This window comes from Phocoena phocoena, chromosome 18, assembly GCF_963924675.1.
Source record: "Phocoena phocoena chromosome 18, mPhoPho1.1, whole genome shotgun sequence".
In the NCBI taxonomy this organism is placed as follows: domain Eukaryota; kingdom Metazoa; phylum Chordata; class Mammalia; order Artiodactyla; family Phocoenidae; genus Phocoena; species Phocoena phocoena.
Genome location: NC_089236.1, coordinates 7,906,816 through 7,924,025, shown reverse-complemented (window position 1 = coordinate 7,924,025; position 17,210 = coordinate 7,906,816). Strand labels below are relative to the sequence as shown.

The following is a 17,210-nucleotide window of genomic DNA, read 5'->3' as shown; positions in this document are numbered from 1 at the left end:
AACCTCCAGCATCATTCAGAACAGATTTAAACTCAGCTCACGCCTATTTCAAACATCATTAAAGTGTACCTGGACGTGTCAATCTTTCTCTCCATAATCCTTCTTGGATATTACATTATAAATCAAATCAAAAGTTCAATTAATAAGATCCAATTTAAAAACGGATTAAGAAACTCACAGAAGAAGCACCGCACTAAGGTTAATGAAAATGTTATTTCAACATAGAAATTGCCATAGAACTTGTTACCAAAATTTTGAACATTAATTATCTTTGCTATTTTAAGCTCTGCCTTTAAAAAGTTATTTCTTCCACTTTTTTCTATCATACTTTATGATGAAACCATGATAGTCCTATACATTTATATAATTCTCTTTAAATATATATATAATAATTTAGAATACGATGCTTTGAGCATTAGAAATTAACTAGAGCATTTTAAACAATATAGTACATATTAAGCCAGCAAAACAAAAACGAGGTAGTTTATCTCAATAAAATTGATCATCTATGGACCAAGAGCTTTGGAAAACATAAATGAATCAAGAAATAAGTATCTGACATTCCAAGTCACCTCTACATACCTGGGTAAGATCTGCAGCTTGCTTTAAGATGCTTTGTTTTAACTGTTCTGCTTTCTTTGCATGAAAAGAATTACTTTGACTCTGGATGACAAATGCAATTCCTTTTAAATCTAGAACGACAACAACAAAAAGTTTTCAGGTATTTTTTTAACAAGACTGAAATAAACTTGAAAACAAGTCAAAAAAAAAAAAACAACCACAAGGCAAGCCTTCAGGCAATAAACCCTTAGGGAAAAAGAATCAATTTATATGTAATTCTAATAACACAATCTCCCTTTTTAAACTGATCTCTGCAACTTCCTTCCTAGAAGTTAGTAAGTAAATAAGCTCGCTGTACTAGACCAAGTCTGTGGTAACAAACTGTGACATTGCTCCTGCATCTGTCAGAAAGTACGCAAATGTTAATGTGGGAAAGAACACTCACTTCCCTCGTCACTGAAAATCCAATGTCTGCAAGAAGCCGTTTAACAATTCACACATAACTCTACAGTGTGTCTACCTGTTAGGGGCTGCATTGTGTCCCCCAAACTTCACGTGTTGAAGTCCTCACCCCCAGCACCTCACAATGGGACCTAATTTGGAATTGGGTCTTTACAGAGGTGATCGAGTTAAAGTGAGGTTATTAGTATAGGTCCTAATCCGATATACGGTACTTGGCGTCTTTATAAAAAGAGGAAATCCGGGCAAGAGACACACAGAGGGAGGATGCTGTGAAGACACAGGGAGAGGACGGCCACCTGCAAGCCAAGGAGGGGGGCCTCTGAGGAAACCAACCCAGCCTCCAGAACCGGGAGACAAACTTCTGCTGAAGCCACGTGGTTTGTGGCACTTAGTTTCAGCAGCCCTAGCAAACTAACACTCTACCTCAAGCACATTCTGGACAGCCCTTCAAGGTGACGCTCAGCAATGACCTCACAAGGCACCTGGCCAGGATGCAGTGTTACCTCCAGGAAAACAGCCACGATTCCACACAGCAGGGCTGTGGCGGGAAGGGCTGCGTAAAAGCCTGTCGGCAACACTGGCCATAGCTGCTGCCAGCTGAGACTGGCTTCAGGGCAGCCGGTGTCTTGACAGCGTCCAGGCCAGGGGAGAACACAGACGTCTCGCCGCAGACGGGGCTGCTCAGGCCCCGCACCAGGGAAGCACATCAGGCCTGCCCAGGTTCTGAGCTCGTGATAAAGAAAAGAGACTGCCGTTGTGTCAGGACGCTGCCACCAGACAGGGGTGCTGGCCGAAGGCAGATGTCACAAACTTTTAGCCTCCAAGCAACACGGATGGACCTGGAGATGATCATACTAAGTGAAGTAAGTCAGACAGAGAAAGACAAATATGTGATATCACTTATATGTGGAATCTAATAAAAAAATACAACTGAACTTATTTACAAAACGGAAATAGACGCAGACTTAGAGAATGAAACCCTGGTTATGGGGTGGGGGGAGGGATAGACTAGGAGTTCAGGGTTGACATGTACACGCTGCTATATTTAAAACGGATACCCAACAAGGAGCACCGTACAGCACAGGGAACTCTGTTCCAGTACTCTGCAATAACTTAAACGGGAAAAGAATTTGAAAAAGAATAGACATATGTATACGTAAAACTAAATCACTTTGCTGTACACACACCTGAAACTAACACAACACTGTTAATCAACTATACTCCAATATAAAATAAAATTTTTTTAAAAATTTAAATTTAAAAAACTGTAGCCTCCAGCAGGCTGACAGTAAATCAATGTGAGGACCCTCCCCCCACCAGGAGCTTTTCACTTTAACCCCTCGACTCAGGGCCGCTAACTTGGTTTTAATTTATTCCATTATATTTTATCGTTCTCATGTTCAGTTCTATAGTTCCATTCATTTATTCACTCAAATATTCATACAACAAATAGCTCCACGGTGAGCAGTCCAGATCCTAAAAATAATCCAAAATACTCTCTGGTTAAAACTCAACAAAAAATTTAAAAGGAAATGCCGAACAACCTGCTGAATATGACCTCATTCTTTCTTTGTAGGAGTTTATATAAACATGAACCCTCCACATACCGATCTCTGTTTTAAATCAGTATAAATCAGACACACAGATAAGGTTCAAACGGGTATCTTCTACTTCAACTGAAATGTAACCTTCAATCCACTACATCTGAAACACTAACATAACTGACTTATCAAAATGAGAAGTATTTATTTTTTTTAAGACTGGAGTCATTAAGCCTCAGAGAATAACTTTTGCAAAATTTAATAAAGTGGAAGATGCACCTGTGCAATGACCCAGAAACTCCAGCCTTATTAGTCATCCTTGAGAAACTCTCGATGCGTGTACAAGGGAATGTAACAAGAGTGCTCACAGCAGCACTGTGTAAAAAGAAAGAATTGGAAGCAAAGCAGATGCCCCCTAACAGGATACACAAACTGGACTACTACACAGCAATAAGGATTAACTGACACTACGTGGATCAAGCCAGATGGATCCTGGAGATGAACCCTACAGACAGAATGCTGAAAAAAGCAAGGCACAGGGGAATAACCATACAGTATAAATCAATGGTTTACAAAAATATAAACACAAGTATATAAAAATGGATATATACCATATATATGCATGTATACGTATCAAATATGGTGTGAAATGAGAATGATCGACACCAAATCAAGATAATGGTTTAAACGCTACAGCTGTGTTAGGAATACTTTATCTCTTAATCTGAGTGGTAGATACACCGTGTTACTCTTTGTAGCTTCCTGTATGTTCAAAATAATTCATAATAGGGCTTCCCTGGTGGCGCAGTGGTTGGGAGTCCGCCTGCCGATGCAGGGGACACGGGTTCGTGCCCCGGTCCGGGAAGATCCCACATGCCGCGGAGCGGCTGGGCCCGTGAGCCATGGCCGCTGAGCCTGCGCGTCCGGAGCCTGTGCTCCGCAGCCGGAGAGGCCACAATGGTGAGAGGGCCGCGTACCTCAAAAAAAAAAAATAAATAAATAATTCATAATAAATTTTTTTGAAAGAGCAGCTCGGACTTCCCTGGTGGCGCAGTGGTTAAGAATCCTCCTGCCAATGCAGGGGACACAGGTTCAAGCCCCGGTCCGGGAAGATCCCACATGCCACGGAGCAACTCAGCCCATGTGCCACAACTACTGAGCCTGCGCTCTAGAGCCTGAGAGCCACAACTACTCAAGCCTGCGCACCTACAGCCCGTGCACCACAGCGAAGAGTAGCCCCGCCTCGCCACAACTAGAGAAGGCCCACACGCAGTCATGAAGACCCAGCGCAGCCAAAAAATAAATTAAATAAATTAAAAAAAAATTTTTTAAAGTTAAAAAAAAAGAGCAGCTCCATCTGTCAAAAGGTTAACCCTGCAGGAATCAACTCCCACCACCTCCTCTACCAGATCAGCAAAGTTCCCACTGTTGGCACAGAAGCAGCTCTTTGGTGTGGGGAAGAGGCTTGGGGAGAAGAAAAAAAGCGAATTCTTCCCCTTTTCATATCTGGGTCCTGTGCTATTTCCTCTGCTCCTGAGAGATCATCCCCTTCCTTTATCAAGTGCTTGGATCTCGCATGCTGTGTGCACTCATTCAGCAAACATCTCCAAGCCTCTCCTAAGCAGGAGGATCCAGGATACACAAAGGAGCAAGCGTGACCCCAGCACAGGAGTCTAGCTCAGAAGATGCCATCACAGCACGAGGCCGTGGGTGTCACTGCAGAGCCAAGCGGGGACCCTGGGGGCACAGAGGAGGAGAGCCAGTGCAGGGAGAGCTTCTGGGGAGGGGTGTTTCCTGAGTTTCCTCTAAAATGCAGCAGTGGGACTTCCCTAGTGGTCCAGGGGTTAAGACTCCGCACTTCCACTGCAGGGGGCACGGGTTCAATCCCTAGTCGGGGAACTAAGATCTCACATGTGCACAGTGTGGCCAAAAAAATAAAATATTAAAATTAACATAAAAAATTGAAATGAAATAAACATTTAAAAAGTAAAAAAAAATAAGACACAGTTTCCTACAGACTCAGGCACAAGGTAGCAGATCAGTGGCAGAAAGAAGAGAGTTATACAGAGCCCACAGCCCACCTTATCTTGGTAGCAGCCCTGAGAAGTGACCAGGGAGTTTATCGGGCATTTCTGAGAAAAGGATGAAGGGAACAGTCAGTGATAAAGTTAGAGAGGAAGGCTGCGTCAGCCAGATCAGATCAGGAAGGATCTATGTGCCACGCAACGAGGCCGGGTCTACAGACTAACAGCTTTCAAACTGGGGAAGAGCTCCAGAGCGCTCTGGGACCCCAGATAGCAGAGCCTCCCCAGAGGATGTGGTGAGGACACCAAGTCCTGGGGACACCCAGGGACGACTTTTCCAACAGAGAGAGCAGTGAAGGTTCGGGACAGCAAATGGAGTGTTGGGCCCTGAAAGTATTACAGTTAGGGGAGGCTGTACGGTGAGGTAAGGAACGGCGTGCGTGTGCTGGAGTTACCTGTATGAGGCAAAAGCGGAAAGGTGTACCCAGGTCCTACAACCCTGACACAATGAACGATGACCACGTTCAGCCCTACCCCCAATCCAGGAAAGAACCAGCATAGTACAGTTTGGTTCTTAAATTCCTGCTGTTCTTTATATATCGGCACCAGGAAATATTTCCTGACATACATCCTAAGCCCTCCTGGACTGCATCGCATTCTGGCTGAGTCTAGATCTCCGGGTTGTCTTCTCTGTTCATGCCGTTCAACCACTTGACTCTTAAGCTCTCACTGCCTGGTCAGTGGAACCAAATAAGATGATTCCACTATTTCCCCATCCCTTTGCTGATACTTCCCTAAACCCTGCAATGTGCCTTGAGCAAACACAGTCACAACTCAAGACAGATTGTCACTGTATCTCCTCCAGGAATGAGTGATAAATGGGTCACACACTAAGTGCCTGACAATAATGATGAGTGTGACGGGCGAGAAGGGAAGATAGTCAAGGATACAGCGAGGACCCACTCGGTGTTAAAGCCGACGGTAGCTGTAGAACTTTCAGGAAACAGGACCAGAGATGGCTACAGAGGGAGCCCTGTAGGAGGATTAACTCTTCTGTGAAGAGGAAAGCAATCAAAGGTGGGGACACACAGTTCTTTGAGGCAGAAGCCCAGTGTGTCTCCCTTTGCTAGCAAAGCAATAAAGCTATCCTTTTCTTTTTTTTTTTTCTTTTTTATAAATCATTTATTTTTAGCTGTGTTAGGTCTTCGTTGCTGTGCACAGGCTATCTCTGGTAGCGGCGAGCGGGGGCTACTCTTCATTGCCGTGTGCGGGCTTCTCATTGTGGTGGCTTTTGTTGTGCAGCGTGGGCTCTGAGCACACAGGCTTCAGTAGTTGTGGCACACGGGCTCAGTAGTTGTGGCACACAGGCTTAGCTGCTCCATGGCATGTGGGATCTTCCAGGGCCAGGGCTCGAACCCGTGTGCCCTGCATTGGCAGGCAGATTCTTAACCACTGCGCCACCCACCAGTCATTGGTTCAAGATGCTGGAGTAGAAGGACGTGCGCTCACTCCCTCCTGTGAGAGCAACGGAATCACAACTAACAGCTGAACAATCATCGACAGGAAGACACTGGAACTCAGAAAAGATACCCCACATCCAAAGACAAAAGAGAAGCCGCAGTGAGACGGCAGGAGGGGCGCAATCACAGTAAAATCAAATCCCATAACCGCTGGGTGGGTGACTCACAAACTGGAGAACACTTATACCACAGAAGTCCACCCACTGGACTGAAGGTTCTGAGCCCCATGTCAGGCTTCTCAACCTGGGGGTCCAGCAACAGGAGGAGGAATTCCTAGAGAATCAGACTTTGAAGGCTAGTGGGATTTGATTGCAGGACTTCGACAGGACTGGGGGAAACAGAGACTCCACTCTTGGAGGGCACACACAAAGTACTGTGCACATCAGGACTCAGGGGAAGGAGCAGTGACCCCATAGGAGACTGAACCAGACCTACCTGCTAGTGTTGGATGGTCTCCTGACAAGGCAGCGGGTGGCTGTGGCTCACCGTGAGGACAAGGACACGGGCAGCAGAAGTTCTGGGAAGTACTCCTTGGCATGAGCCCTCCCAGAGTCCACCATTACCCCACCAAAGAGCCTGGGTAGGCTCCAGTGTTGGTTCGCCTCAGGCCAAACAACCAACAGGGAGGGAACCGAGCCCCACCCATCAGCAGACAATGAGATTAAAGTTTTACTGAGCTCTGCCCACCAGAGCAACAGCCAGCTCTATCCACCACCAGTCCCTCCCATCAAGCCCCTTAGACAGACTCATCCACCAGAGGGCAGGCAGCAGAAGCAAGAAGAGCTACAATCCTGCAGCCTGTGGAAAAAGCACATTCACAGGATGACAGACAAGATGAAAAGGCAGAGGGCTATGTACCAGATGAAGGAACAAGATAAAACCCCAAAAAAACAACTAAATGAAGTGGAGATAGGCAACCTTCCAGAAAAAGAATTCAGAATAATGATAGTGAAGATGATCCAGGACCTCAGGGAAAGAATGGAGGCAAAGATCGAGAAGATGCAAGAAATGTTTAACAAAGACCTAAAAGAATTAAAGAATGAACAAACAGAGATGAACAATACAATAACTGAAATGAAAACTACACTAGAAGGAATCAATAGCAGAATAACTGAGGCAGAAGAACAGATAAGTGACCTGGAAGACAGAATGGTGGAATTTGCTGCTGCAGAACAGAATAAAGAAAAAAGAATGAAAAGAAATGAAGACAGCCTAAGAGACCTCTGGGAAACATTAAATGCAACAACTTTCAGATTATAGGGGTCCCAGAAGGAGAAGAGAGAGAGAAAGAACCCAAGAAAATATTTGAAGAGATTACAGTTGAAAACTTCCCTAACATGGGAAAGGAAATAGCCACCCAAGTCCAGGAAGTGAAGAGAATCCCAGGCAGGATAAAGCCAAGGAGAAACACACCGAGACACACGGTAATCAAGTTGGCAAAAATTAAAGACAAAGAAAAATTATTGAAAGCAGCAAGGGCAAAATGACAAATAGCATACAAGGGAACTCCAGTAAGGTTAACAGCTGATTTCTGAGCAGAAACTCTACAAGCCAGAAGGGAGTGGCATGATATACTTAAGGTGATGAAAGGGAAGAACCAACCAAGATTACTCTACCCAGCAAGGATTTCATTCAGATTCGATGGAGAAATCAAAAGCTTTACTGACGAGCAAAAGCTAAGAGAATTCAGCACCACCAAACCAGCTCTACAACAAATTGTAAAGGAACTTCTCCAAGTGGGAAACACAAGAGAAGAAAGGGACCTACAAAAACAAACCCAAAACAATTAAGAAAATGGAAATACGAACATACATATTGATAACTACCTTAAACGTGAATGGATTAAATGCTCCAACCAAAAGACACAGACTGGCTGAATGGATACAATAAAAAGATCCATCTATATGCTGTCTACAAGAGACCCACTTCAGACCTAGGGACACATACAGACTGAAAATGAGGGGATGGAAAAAGATATTCCACGCAAAAGGAAATCAAAAGAAAGCTGGAATAACAATACTCATATTAGACAAAATAGACTTTAAAATAAAGAATGTTACAAGAGACAAGGAAGGACATTACGTAATGATCAAGGGATCAATCCAAGAAGAAGATATAACAATTATAAATATATATGCACCCAACACAGGAGCACCTCAATACATAAGGCAACTGCTAACATCTCTAAAGAGGAAACCGACAGTAACGCAATAATAGTGGGGGACTTTCACACCTCACTTACACCAATGGACAGATCATCCAAACAGAAAATTAATAAGGAAACACAAGCTTTAAATGACACAATGGACCAGATAGATTTAATTGATATTTATAGGACATTCCATCCAAAAACAGCAGATTACACTTTCTTCTCAGGGCGCACGGAACATTCTCTAGGATAGATCACATCTTGCGACACAAATCAAACCTCAGTAAATTTAAGAAAATTGAAATCATATCAAGCATCTTTTCTGACCGCAACACTATGAGATCAGAAATCAATTACGGGGGAAAAAAATGTAAAAAAGACAAACACATGGGGGCTAAACAATACATTACTAAACAACTAAGAGATCACTGAAGAAATCAAAGAGGAAATCAAAACATACCTAGAGACAAATGACAATGAAAACACGACAATCCAAAACCTACGGATGCAGCAAAAGCAGTTCTAAGAGGGAAGTTTATAGCAATACAATCCTACTTCAAGAAACAACAAACATCTCAAATAAACAATCTAACCTTACACCTAGAGGAACTAGAGAAAGAAGAACAAACAAAACCTGAAGTTAGCAGAAGGAAAGAAATCATAAAGATCAGAGCAGAAATAAATGAAACAGAAACAAAGAAAACAATAGCAAAGATCAATAAAACTAAAAGCTGGTTCTTTGAGAAGATAAACTAAATTGATAAACCATTAACCAGACTCATCAAGAAAACGAGGGAGAGGACACAAATCAATAAAATTAGAAATGAAAAAGGAGAAGTTACAACGGACACTCAGAAATACAAAGCATCCTAAGAGACTACTACAAGCAACTCTATGCCAATAAAATGGACAACCTGGAAGAAATGGACAAATTCTTAGAAAGGTATAACTTCCAAGACTGAACCAGGAAGAAACAGAAAATATGAACAGACCAATCACAAGTAATGAAATTGAAACTGTGATTAAAAATCTTCCAACAAAAGTCCAGGACCAGAGGGCTTCACAGGTGAATTCTATCAAACATTCACAGAAGAGCTAACACCCAACCTTCTCAAACTCTTCCAAAAAATTGCAGAGGAAGGAACACCCCAAACTCATTCTATGAGGCCACCATCACCCTGATACCAAAACCAGACAAAGATACTACAGAAAAAGAAAATTACAGACCACTATCACTGATGAATATAGATACAAAAATCCTCAACAAAATACTAGCAAACTGAACCCAACAACACATTAAAAGGATCATACACCATGATCAAGTGGGATTTATCCCAGGGATGCAAGGATTCTTCAATATATGCAAATCAATGTGATACACCATATTAACAAATTGAAGAAGAAAAACCATATGATCATCACAATAGATGCAGAGAAAGCTTTTGACAAAATTCAACACATATTTATGATAAAAACTCTCCATAAAGTGGGCATAGAGTGAACCTACCTCAACATAATAAAGGCCATATATGACAAACCCACAGCAGGCATCATTCTCAATGGTGAAAAACTGAAAGCATTTCCACTAAGATCAGGAACAAGACAAGGATGTCCACTCTCACCACTATTATTCAACAGAGTTTTGGAAGTCCTAGTCATGGCAATCAGAGAAAAAAAGGAAATAAAAGGAATACAAATCGGAAAAGAAGAAGTAAAGCTGTCAGTGTTTGCAGATGACATGATACTATACATAAAGAATTCTAAAGATGCCACCAGAAAACCACTAGAGCTAATCAATGAATTTGGTAAAGTTGCAGGATACAACATCAATGCACAGAAATCTCTTGCATTCCTATACACTAATGATGAAAATCTGAAAGAGAAATTAAGGAAACACTCCTATTTACCACAGCAACAAAAAGAATAAAATACCTAGGACTAAACCTACCTAGGGAGACAAAAGACCTGTACTCAGAAAACTATAAGACACTGATGAAAGAAATTAAAGATGATACAAACAGTCGGAGAGATATACCATGTTCGATTGGAAGAATAAACACTGAAATGACTATACTACCCAATGCAATCTACAGGTTCAATGCAATCCCTATCAAATTACCAATGGCATTTTTACAGAACTAGAAAAAAAATCTTAAAATTTGTATGGAGACACAAAAGACCCCAAATAGCCAAAGCGATCTTGAGGGAAAAAAACGGAGCTGGAGGAATCAGATTCCCTGACTTCAGACTATACTACAAAGCTACAGTAATCAAGACAATATGGTACTGGCACAAAAACAGAAATATAGATCAATGGCACAGGATAGAAAGCCCAGAGATAAACTCACACATCTATGGTCAACTAATCCATGACAAAGGAGGCAAGGATATACAATGGAGAAAAGACAGTCTCTTCAATAAGTGGTGCGGGGGAAACTGGACACCTACATGTAGAAGAATGAAATTAGAACACTCCCTAACACCATACACAAAAAATAAACTCCAAATGGATTAGAGACCTAAATGTAAGACCGATACTATAAAACTCTTAGAGGAAAACACAGGAAGACATTCTTTGACATAAATCACAGCAAGATCTTTTTTGATCCACCTCCTAGAGTAATGGAAATAAAAACAAAAATAAACAAATGGGACCTAATGAAACTTAAAAGGTTTTGCACAGCAAAGGAAACTACAACAAGACAAAAAGACAACCCTCAGAATTGAAGAAAATATTTGCAAACGAATCACGGACAAAGGATTAATCTCCAAAATATATAAACAGCTCATGCAGCTCAATATTAAAAAAACTAATAACCCAATTCAAAAATGGGCAGAAGACTTAAATAGACATTTCTCTAAAGAAGACATACAGATGGCCAAGAAGCACATGAAAAGCTACTCAACATCACTAATTATTAGAGAAATGCAAATCAAAACTACAGTGAGGAACCACCTCACACCAGTTAGAATGGGCATCATCAGAAAATCTACAAACAACAAATGCTGGAGAGGGTGGAGAAAAGGGAACCCTCTTGCACTGTTGTGCAGCCACTATGGAGAACAGTACGGAGCTTCCTTAGAAAACTAAAAATAGAACTACCATATGACCCAGCAATCCCACTACTGGGCATATACCCTGAGAAAACCATAATTCAAAAAGACACATGCGGGCTTCCCTGGTGGCGCAGTGGTTGAGAGTCTGCCTGCCGATGCAGGGGACACGGGTTCATGCCCCGGTCCGGAAGGATCCCACATGCCGCAGAGTGGCTGGGCCATGAGCCATGGCCGCTGAGCCTGCCCATTCCAGAGCCTGTGCTCCACAGCGGGAGAGGCCACAGCAGTCAGAGGCCCACGTACCACTAAAAAAAAAACAAGACACATGCACCCTAATGTTCATTGCAGCACTATTTACAATAGCCAGGTCATGGAAGCAACCTAAATGCCCATCGACAGATGAATGGATAAAGAAGATGTGGTACATATATACAATGGAATATTACTCAGCCATAAAAAGGGACGAAATTGAGTCATTTGTAGAGACGTAGATGGATCTAGAGACTGTCATAGAGTGAAGTAAGTCAGAAAGAGGAAAACAAATATCGTATATTAACACATGTATGTGGAACCTAGAAAAATGGTACAGATGAACTGGTTTGCAGGGCAGAAATTGAGACACAGATGTAGAGAAGAAACGTATGGACACCAAGGGGGGAAAGCAGTTGGGGGGGGGGGCGGTGGGATGAATTGTAGATTGGGATTGACGTATATACACTAATTTGTTTAAAATGGATAACTAATAAGAACCTCCTGTACAAAAAAGTAAATAAAATACAATTCAAAAATTCACAAAAAGAAAAAGCAATCAAAGGTTCTCTAATTCTCCCATTTCTGAGTATATACCATGCACCAACCATTCCACTAAGTACTAATCTCTCCCGGTCAAAAATTATCTCACGCTGGTGTTTTTCCGATGTGAAATCAATGTGATGGTCTTCTGACAAAAGCTGCATAACAAGTGCCTGGGACTTCAGGCTGGGGGATGGACACACACACACACGGAAGAGCCACCGGAGGGATGTCGTACTTGGTGAGAACCATGGTCACCAGTGAATGTCCTGATTAGGCAATGAGTCAAAAGAGGAAAAAAGACCGCCCCACGCTTGGAGTCGGTCACCCAGCCCTGAGCACTGTGAGACCAGGATCCAGGCACCGATTCTGCTGGGATGGCTGCTTTCGTAGCCCCACCGCCATCCCGGTCCTGCAGACTGACGTTAAGAGTGTAGCAAATAAGCTCCCTGAGTCGTTTTTCAAGTTCAGTTATCACTGGATTTGCCATTTGCAACTTGGAGACTGTAGATTCACTTGCTCAGGCAGCTCCCCAGGTACGTTCAAGACCACATTCCAGATCAGGGCCATTGTTCATTTAAGAACCACTTACTACGAGGAGGCCCACCAGCTCCCACAGAATCAACACACAGCCAAATGCCCAAATGCCTAAGGCTCGGCCGCAGAGGTAAAATCTCTGAGGATTTTAAGTCTCCTCCCGTGAGAGGCTCAGCCACACAGGGTGTTGTAATGCAGGAAAGGCAGAGCAATGAACCCCCGTGGCTCCTTAAACACTGCTGCTCTCTGATCCGAAGACTCCAGCCCACCCCCTGTGGTCCCCGCACACCCAGGTCCAGCACAGGCCATCCTACCCTGCCACCCGGAGGGGGGCCCTCTCCTGCCTTCTAGACGCCTCAGAACCCAGGCCCAGGCAAGGAGGGCCTAGGAAGGAAAGCGTCCCTTTCCCCCGTCCAAAGGCCCACCTCCCAGGTCTCCATGGCCCACCCTGGGATGACTGACAATGATCAAGTTCACACCCTCTAGGAAGAGACCCAACACACAGAGGCGTGGCCCTGCCCCTCCCATCAACACCCTGGGGCCCGCTGCCCACGGAATCCAAATCCGAACTCATGGTCACACCCCTGAAGATGCTCACTATACATGGGGAGAAAGATGTGTGTAAAAGGGAGTGCAGACATGAGGGCTGATGGGCTGTGAGGCGGGTACAGTGTGTCTGCAAGGCAGCCAGGAGCGGCCTCGCCCCATGTTTTAAAAGAAGACGCGGCTGCCAAGCTGACCCGAAGGGGACGGGCATGCTGCCTGCAGGTCAGCAGTGGCGACCCGGCTCCAAGCGGAGGGCACGTGAGCAAAGGCCACAGCTGACCCTTCATCCCGCGAAGTGTGCCACCCTAAGAACAGCCTCTGTCTCATTTGTCTCCGCACCCTCACAGCGGCCCCCCTGGCATGGGAATCTGTCCTTACTGGCAACTCAGTAAACTGTGGCCGAGGGAATTTAATCCAACATATTAGCTGTTACTTCCAATATGTCAATCTGAAAAGTGTTCTCCCTGTGTCTTCATGAGGGCAAACACCGGGCTGGGCCAAAGACGGCCTATTTGGACAACAATATTTATCCCATAAATAAAATCAGAAAGGAAAATTCACTTCACTGAAACATAATTTACAAGGAGTACACCTGGATACATACTCTTAAGTTAAAAATGAAATCATTACTCACCTACGTCATTTTTCTCTGATATACCACTTTTCTCCAAATTCTGTATTTTAAATAAAAGAGAAAAAGATAAATCTCGTCACATAACAAAACTAGCAATACACCAAATACATATGTATGGTACATATTAACATTTGGGGGTAGACATTGAAAATGAGAGCTTAGAATGCTTCCCTAAAGAAAGAGACCAAAATAAGCGGGGGGGGGGGGGGGGGGCAGCAACAACGTATCAATACTTCTGCATCACAGCAGAAGATTCCTATGGGGCCGTTCCTCTCTGATGTGACCCTGAGCACGTCACTGAATTGAGGTGAGGCTCGCTCTTCCCGAGTAAGATGGTTCATGGTGCTCTTGGGAGGGTTAATTTTAAAAACTTGTAAACGCTAAGCGTTACAAATACATCAGCGACAGTACCAATTCTAGTTGTGTGTTCCTCAGGTAAACGGGCTCTGCTAATTATCATATTTAACATTTTGGGGGCTCAGACGTACTGCCGTCAAGAATGACACCACCAGGACTTCCCTGGTGGTCCAGTGGTTAAGAATCCTCCTACCAATGCAGGGGACGTGGGTTCGATCCCTGGTTGGGGAACTAAGATCCCACACGCCGCGGGGCAACTAAGCCTGCGCACCTCAACTACTGAGCCCGTGCGTCACAACTAGAGAAGCCCACGCGCCGCAACGAAGATTCAGCGCAGCCAGAAAATAAATAAATAAATATTGTGCTTGCGTGGTACATCTAAAAAAAAAAAAAGAATGACACCACCGTGTTCTCTCCTACCTGAGAAGCAGCCCTGAGGGCCTGAGTAGGACCGTGGAGAGGGTCAGCCTCGGGCTCATGAGCTTTCATGAGCACAGAAGGGACATCTCAGAGCTGCAGAGCTTCAGACGCAGAAATATGGACGTGGGCACATGAGCACAGAAGTACCTGATCCTGATCCTGATTAAATCAGGGAGGAGCTCTTCAAAGACTTCTCTGACAAAGCACAGAGTGTCAGCAGCTAAATCTGCCACTTTCATTGTCTTCTCTGGAAGAAGGAATTTTCTCTCTAACTGCCCCTTTCCATTTGCAACGGTACATGCTATAATTATGATAAATGGACGGTGGCAAATACCCCTCCATCTTCTTCACAGACCGCAACAAGAAGTGCAGTTGTGAGCCTTTATCACCAAAACTGGAACAGCTTAAAAGCCAAGACACTGCCACAGAGAAGTGTCCTCTTAGGATGCAGGAGGGACCGTGACAGCAGATGGGGAGAGGGGGAGGAACACAGGGGAGCGGCCACCTTCGGTAGCATTTTCTGAAATTATCTTTGTCTCAAGAACAGAAATACCACCGAGTCGAGAAGAACCTCAGAGTTACGTACTGATTTGCTGTACCTCGGGATCAAGTGACACTTTACCTAATCCTGATAAAACTCTTTTCAGAAGAGCCACTAAAGAAGACTGGAGGGCTTCCCTGGTGGCGCAGTGGTTGAGAGTCCACCTGCCGATGCAGGGGACATGGGTTCGTGCCCCGGTCCGGGAGGATCCCACATGCTGCGGAGCGGCTGGGCCCATGAGCCATGGCCGCTGAGCCTGCGCTCCGCAACAGGAGGGGCCACCACAGTGAGAGGCCCGCGTATTGCAAAAAAAAAAAAAGAAGACTGGAAAGCTCAAGCCACTTCCCTACATGTGCTGAAGCAGAGCCAGGCTATCGTCCTAGGTTAGCGCGTGTGAACTCACTGCCCCTCTGGCCAGGAGCATGGCCTGCGCTCAGGGAGGGAACCCTCGGCTTCCCCTGGGGCCAGGCTGCCTTCTCCTTGCCAGGCCACAGCTTTGGCTGCCAGATGAGGATAACGGAAAATTGGAGATTTTCGATTTAAAAATAGCACTAGAATGGATGAAGAAAATTTGGTCCCTCCATACAACGGCCTTAGAAAGGAAGGGAATTCTGACATCTGCTACAATATGGACGAACCTCGAGGACATTATGCTAAGTGAAATAGGCCAGTTATAAGGAGACAGAGACGGTATGACTCCATTTACATCAGGTACCTAGGACCACTGAATTCACAGAGATGGAAGGCAGGGTGGTGGGGGGCTGGGGGAGGGGGATGGAGAATTGTGGCTTACTGGGTGCAGGGGTTCAGTTTTGCAGGATGAAAAGAGTCCTGGAGACTGCTTGTGCAACAGTATGAAAATACTTAACACTACTGAACTGTACACTTAAAAATGGTTAAAATGGCTTCCCTGGTGGCACAGTGGTTGGGAGTCCGCCTGCCGATGCAGGGGACACGGGTTCGTGCCCCGGTCCGGGAAGATCCCACATGCCGCAGAGCGGCTGGGCCCGTGAGCCATGGCCGCTGAGCCTGTGCTCCGCAACGGGAGAGGCCACAGCAGTGAGAGGCCCGCGTACCGAAAAAAAAAAAAAAAGGTTAAAATGGTAAATTTTATGTTGTGTATTTTACCACAATTTTTAAAAAATAGCACGGGAGATGATCCAATCCAACACTCCCCTTTTGGAAGCAAGGGAGGCTCAGAAAGATACAGGATTTGCCCAACCTCCAACAGCCATTCCAGCCACAGAGCCAGGATTAAAATCCAGGTCTCTGTCTCCTTTCCGGCGTTCCTTCCTTACACCCACTGGTAACGCGTGCCCGGTCCTCCTCCAGAGGCATTCTTCAGAAAATACGTGTCATTAGATGGAAATCTATTTTGAGAGTACACTAAGAGCAATACCTACAATAAAAGTCACCTTTATCCACAAGTAGAACACAAAAACTATCCTGAACTCAGCGATTCCAGACTAAACAAGCTGGAACAGGAACTGGACTTTCTACCAGATGCCCTGGTAAAATCAAAGAAAATCAACCAAAATTCCACAGCTTTCTATCTGTTATTAAGCACTGCGGCTCCGACTGCCTGACACAATAGCTAGGACGTGTAAACTGTAAAAATAAAATATCCAAGAAATACTTGCATGAGGTGAACTGAAACGGAACCAGAATGGTCTGCAGTAATTTCCCCTTTGAGAAAGAAAATGAGACTAAATGAACGAATTGACAGAACATTTACAATTCTGTCTCCAGCTTCCCTCATGAAAAGGCTTAGCTCTTCCCAAGAAGAAACACACGGTTTGTTTCATTATCTCTGTTTCTGACACTGACTATCAATACCCATCAAAATGTGCTCACTGTCAAAGTTTTCTAAGTCAACGGGATTGCTACTCAGACAGGAATGACATTTGCTACCAGGGCATCTACTCCCCAGACAGCTCCTACCCTGGCCAGGAAAAGACAAATCCAAGTCACCCTTCCGTGCAGGTTTTATTTTTAAGGCACGATAGATTTCAACATTTGCAATCCATATATGCGATGCTCAGTTTATAAATCCTTCATTAAAAGAAGAT

The 17,210-nt window shown here is 44.4% G+C and overlaps 1 protein-coding gene across 1 annotated transcript in view; it reads right to left on the bottom strand.

Annotated features, from left to right (window-relative positions):
* Window positions 1–12,596, bottom strand: part of B3GLCT (beta 3-glucosyltransferase) — an 86,684-nt gene extending 74,088 nt beyond the window's left edge. The window contains exons 1-2 of the mRNA XM_065896331.1: window positions 12,419–12,596; window positions 583–692 (exon numbers count right to left, since the gene is read on the bottom strand). Of these exons, the coding sequence (XP_065752403.1) occupies window positions 583–692; window positions 12,419–12,596 (288 nt within the window). The remainder of the gene's footprint in view (window positions 1–582; window positions 693–12,418) is intronic.
* Between the last annotated feature and the right edge of the window lie 4,614 nt (window positions 12,597–17,210).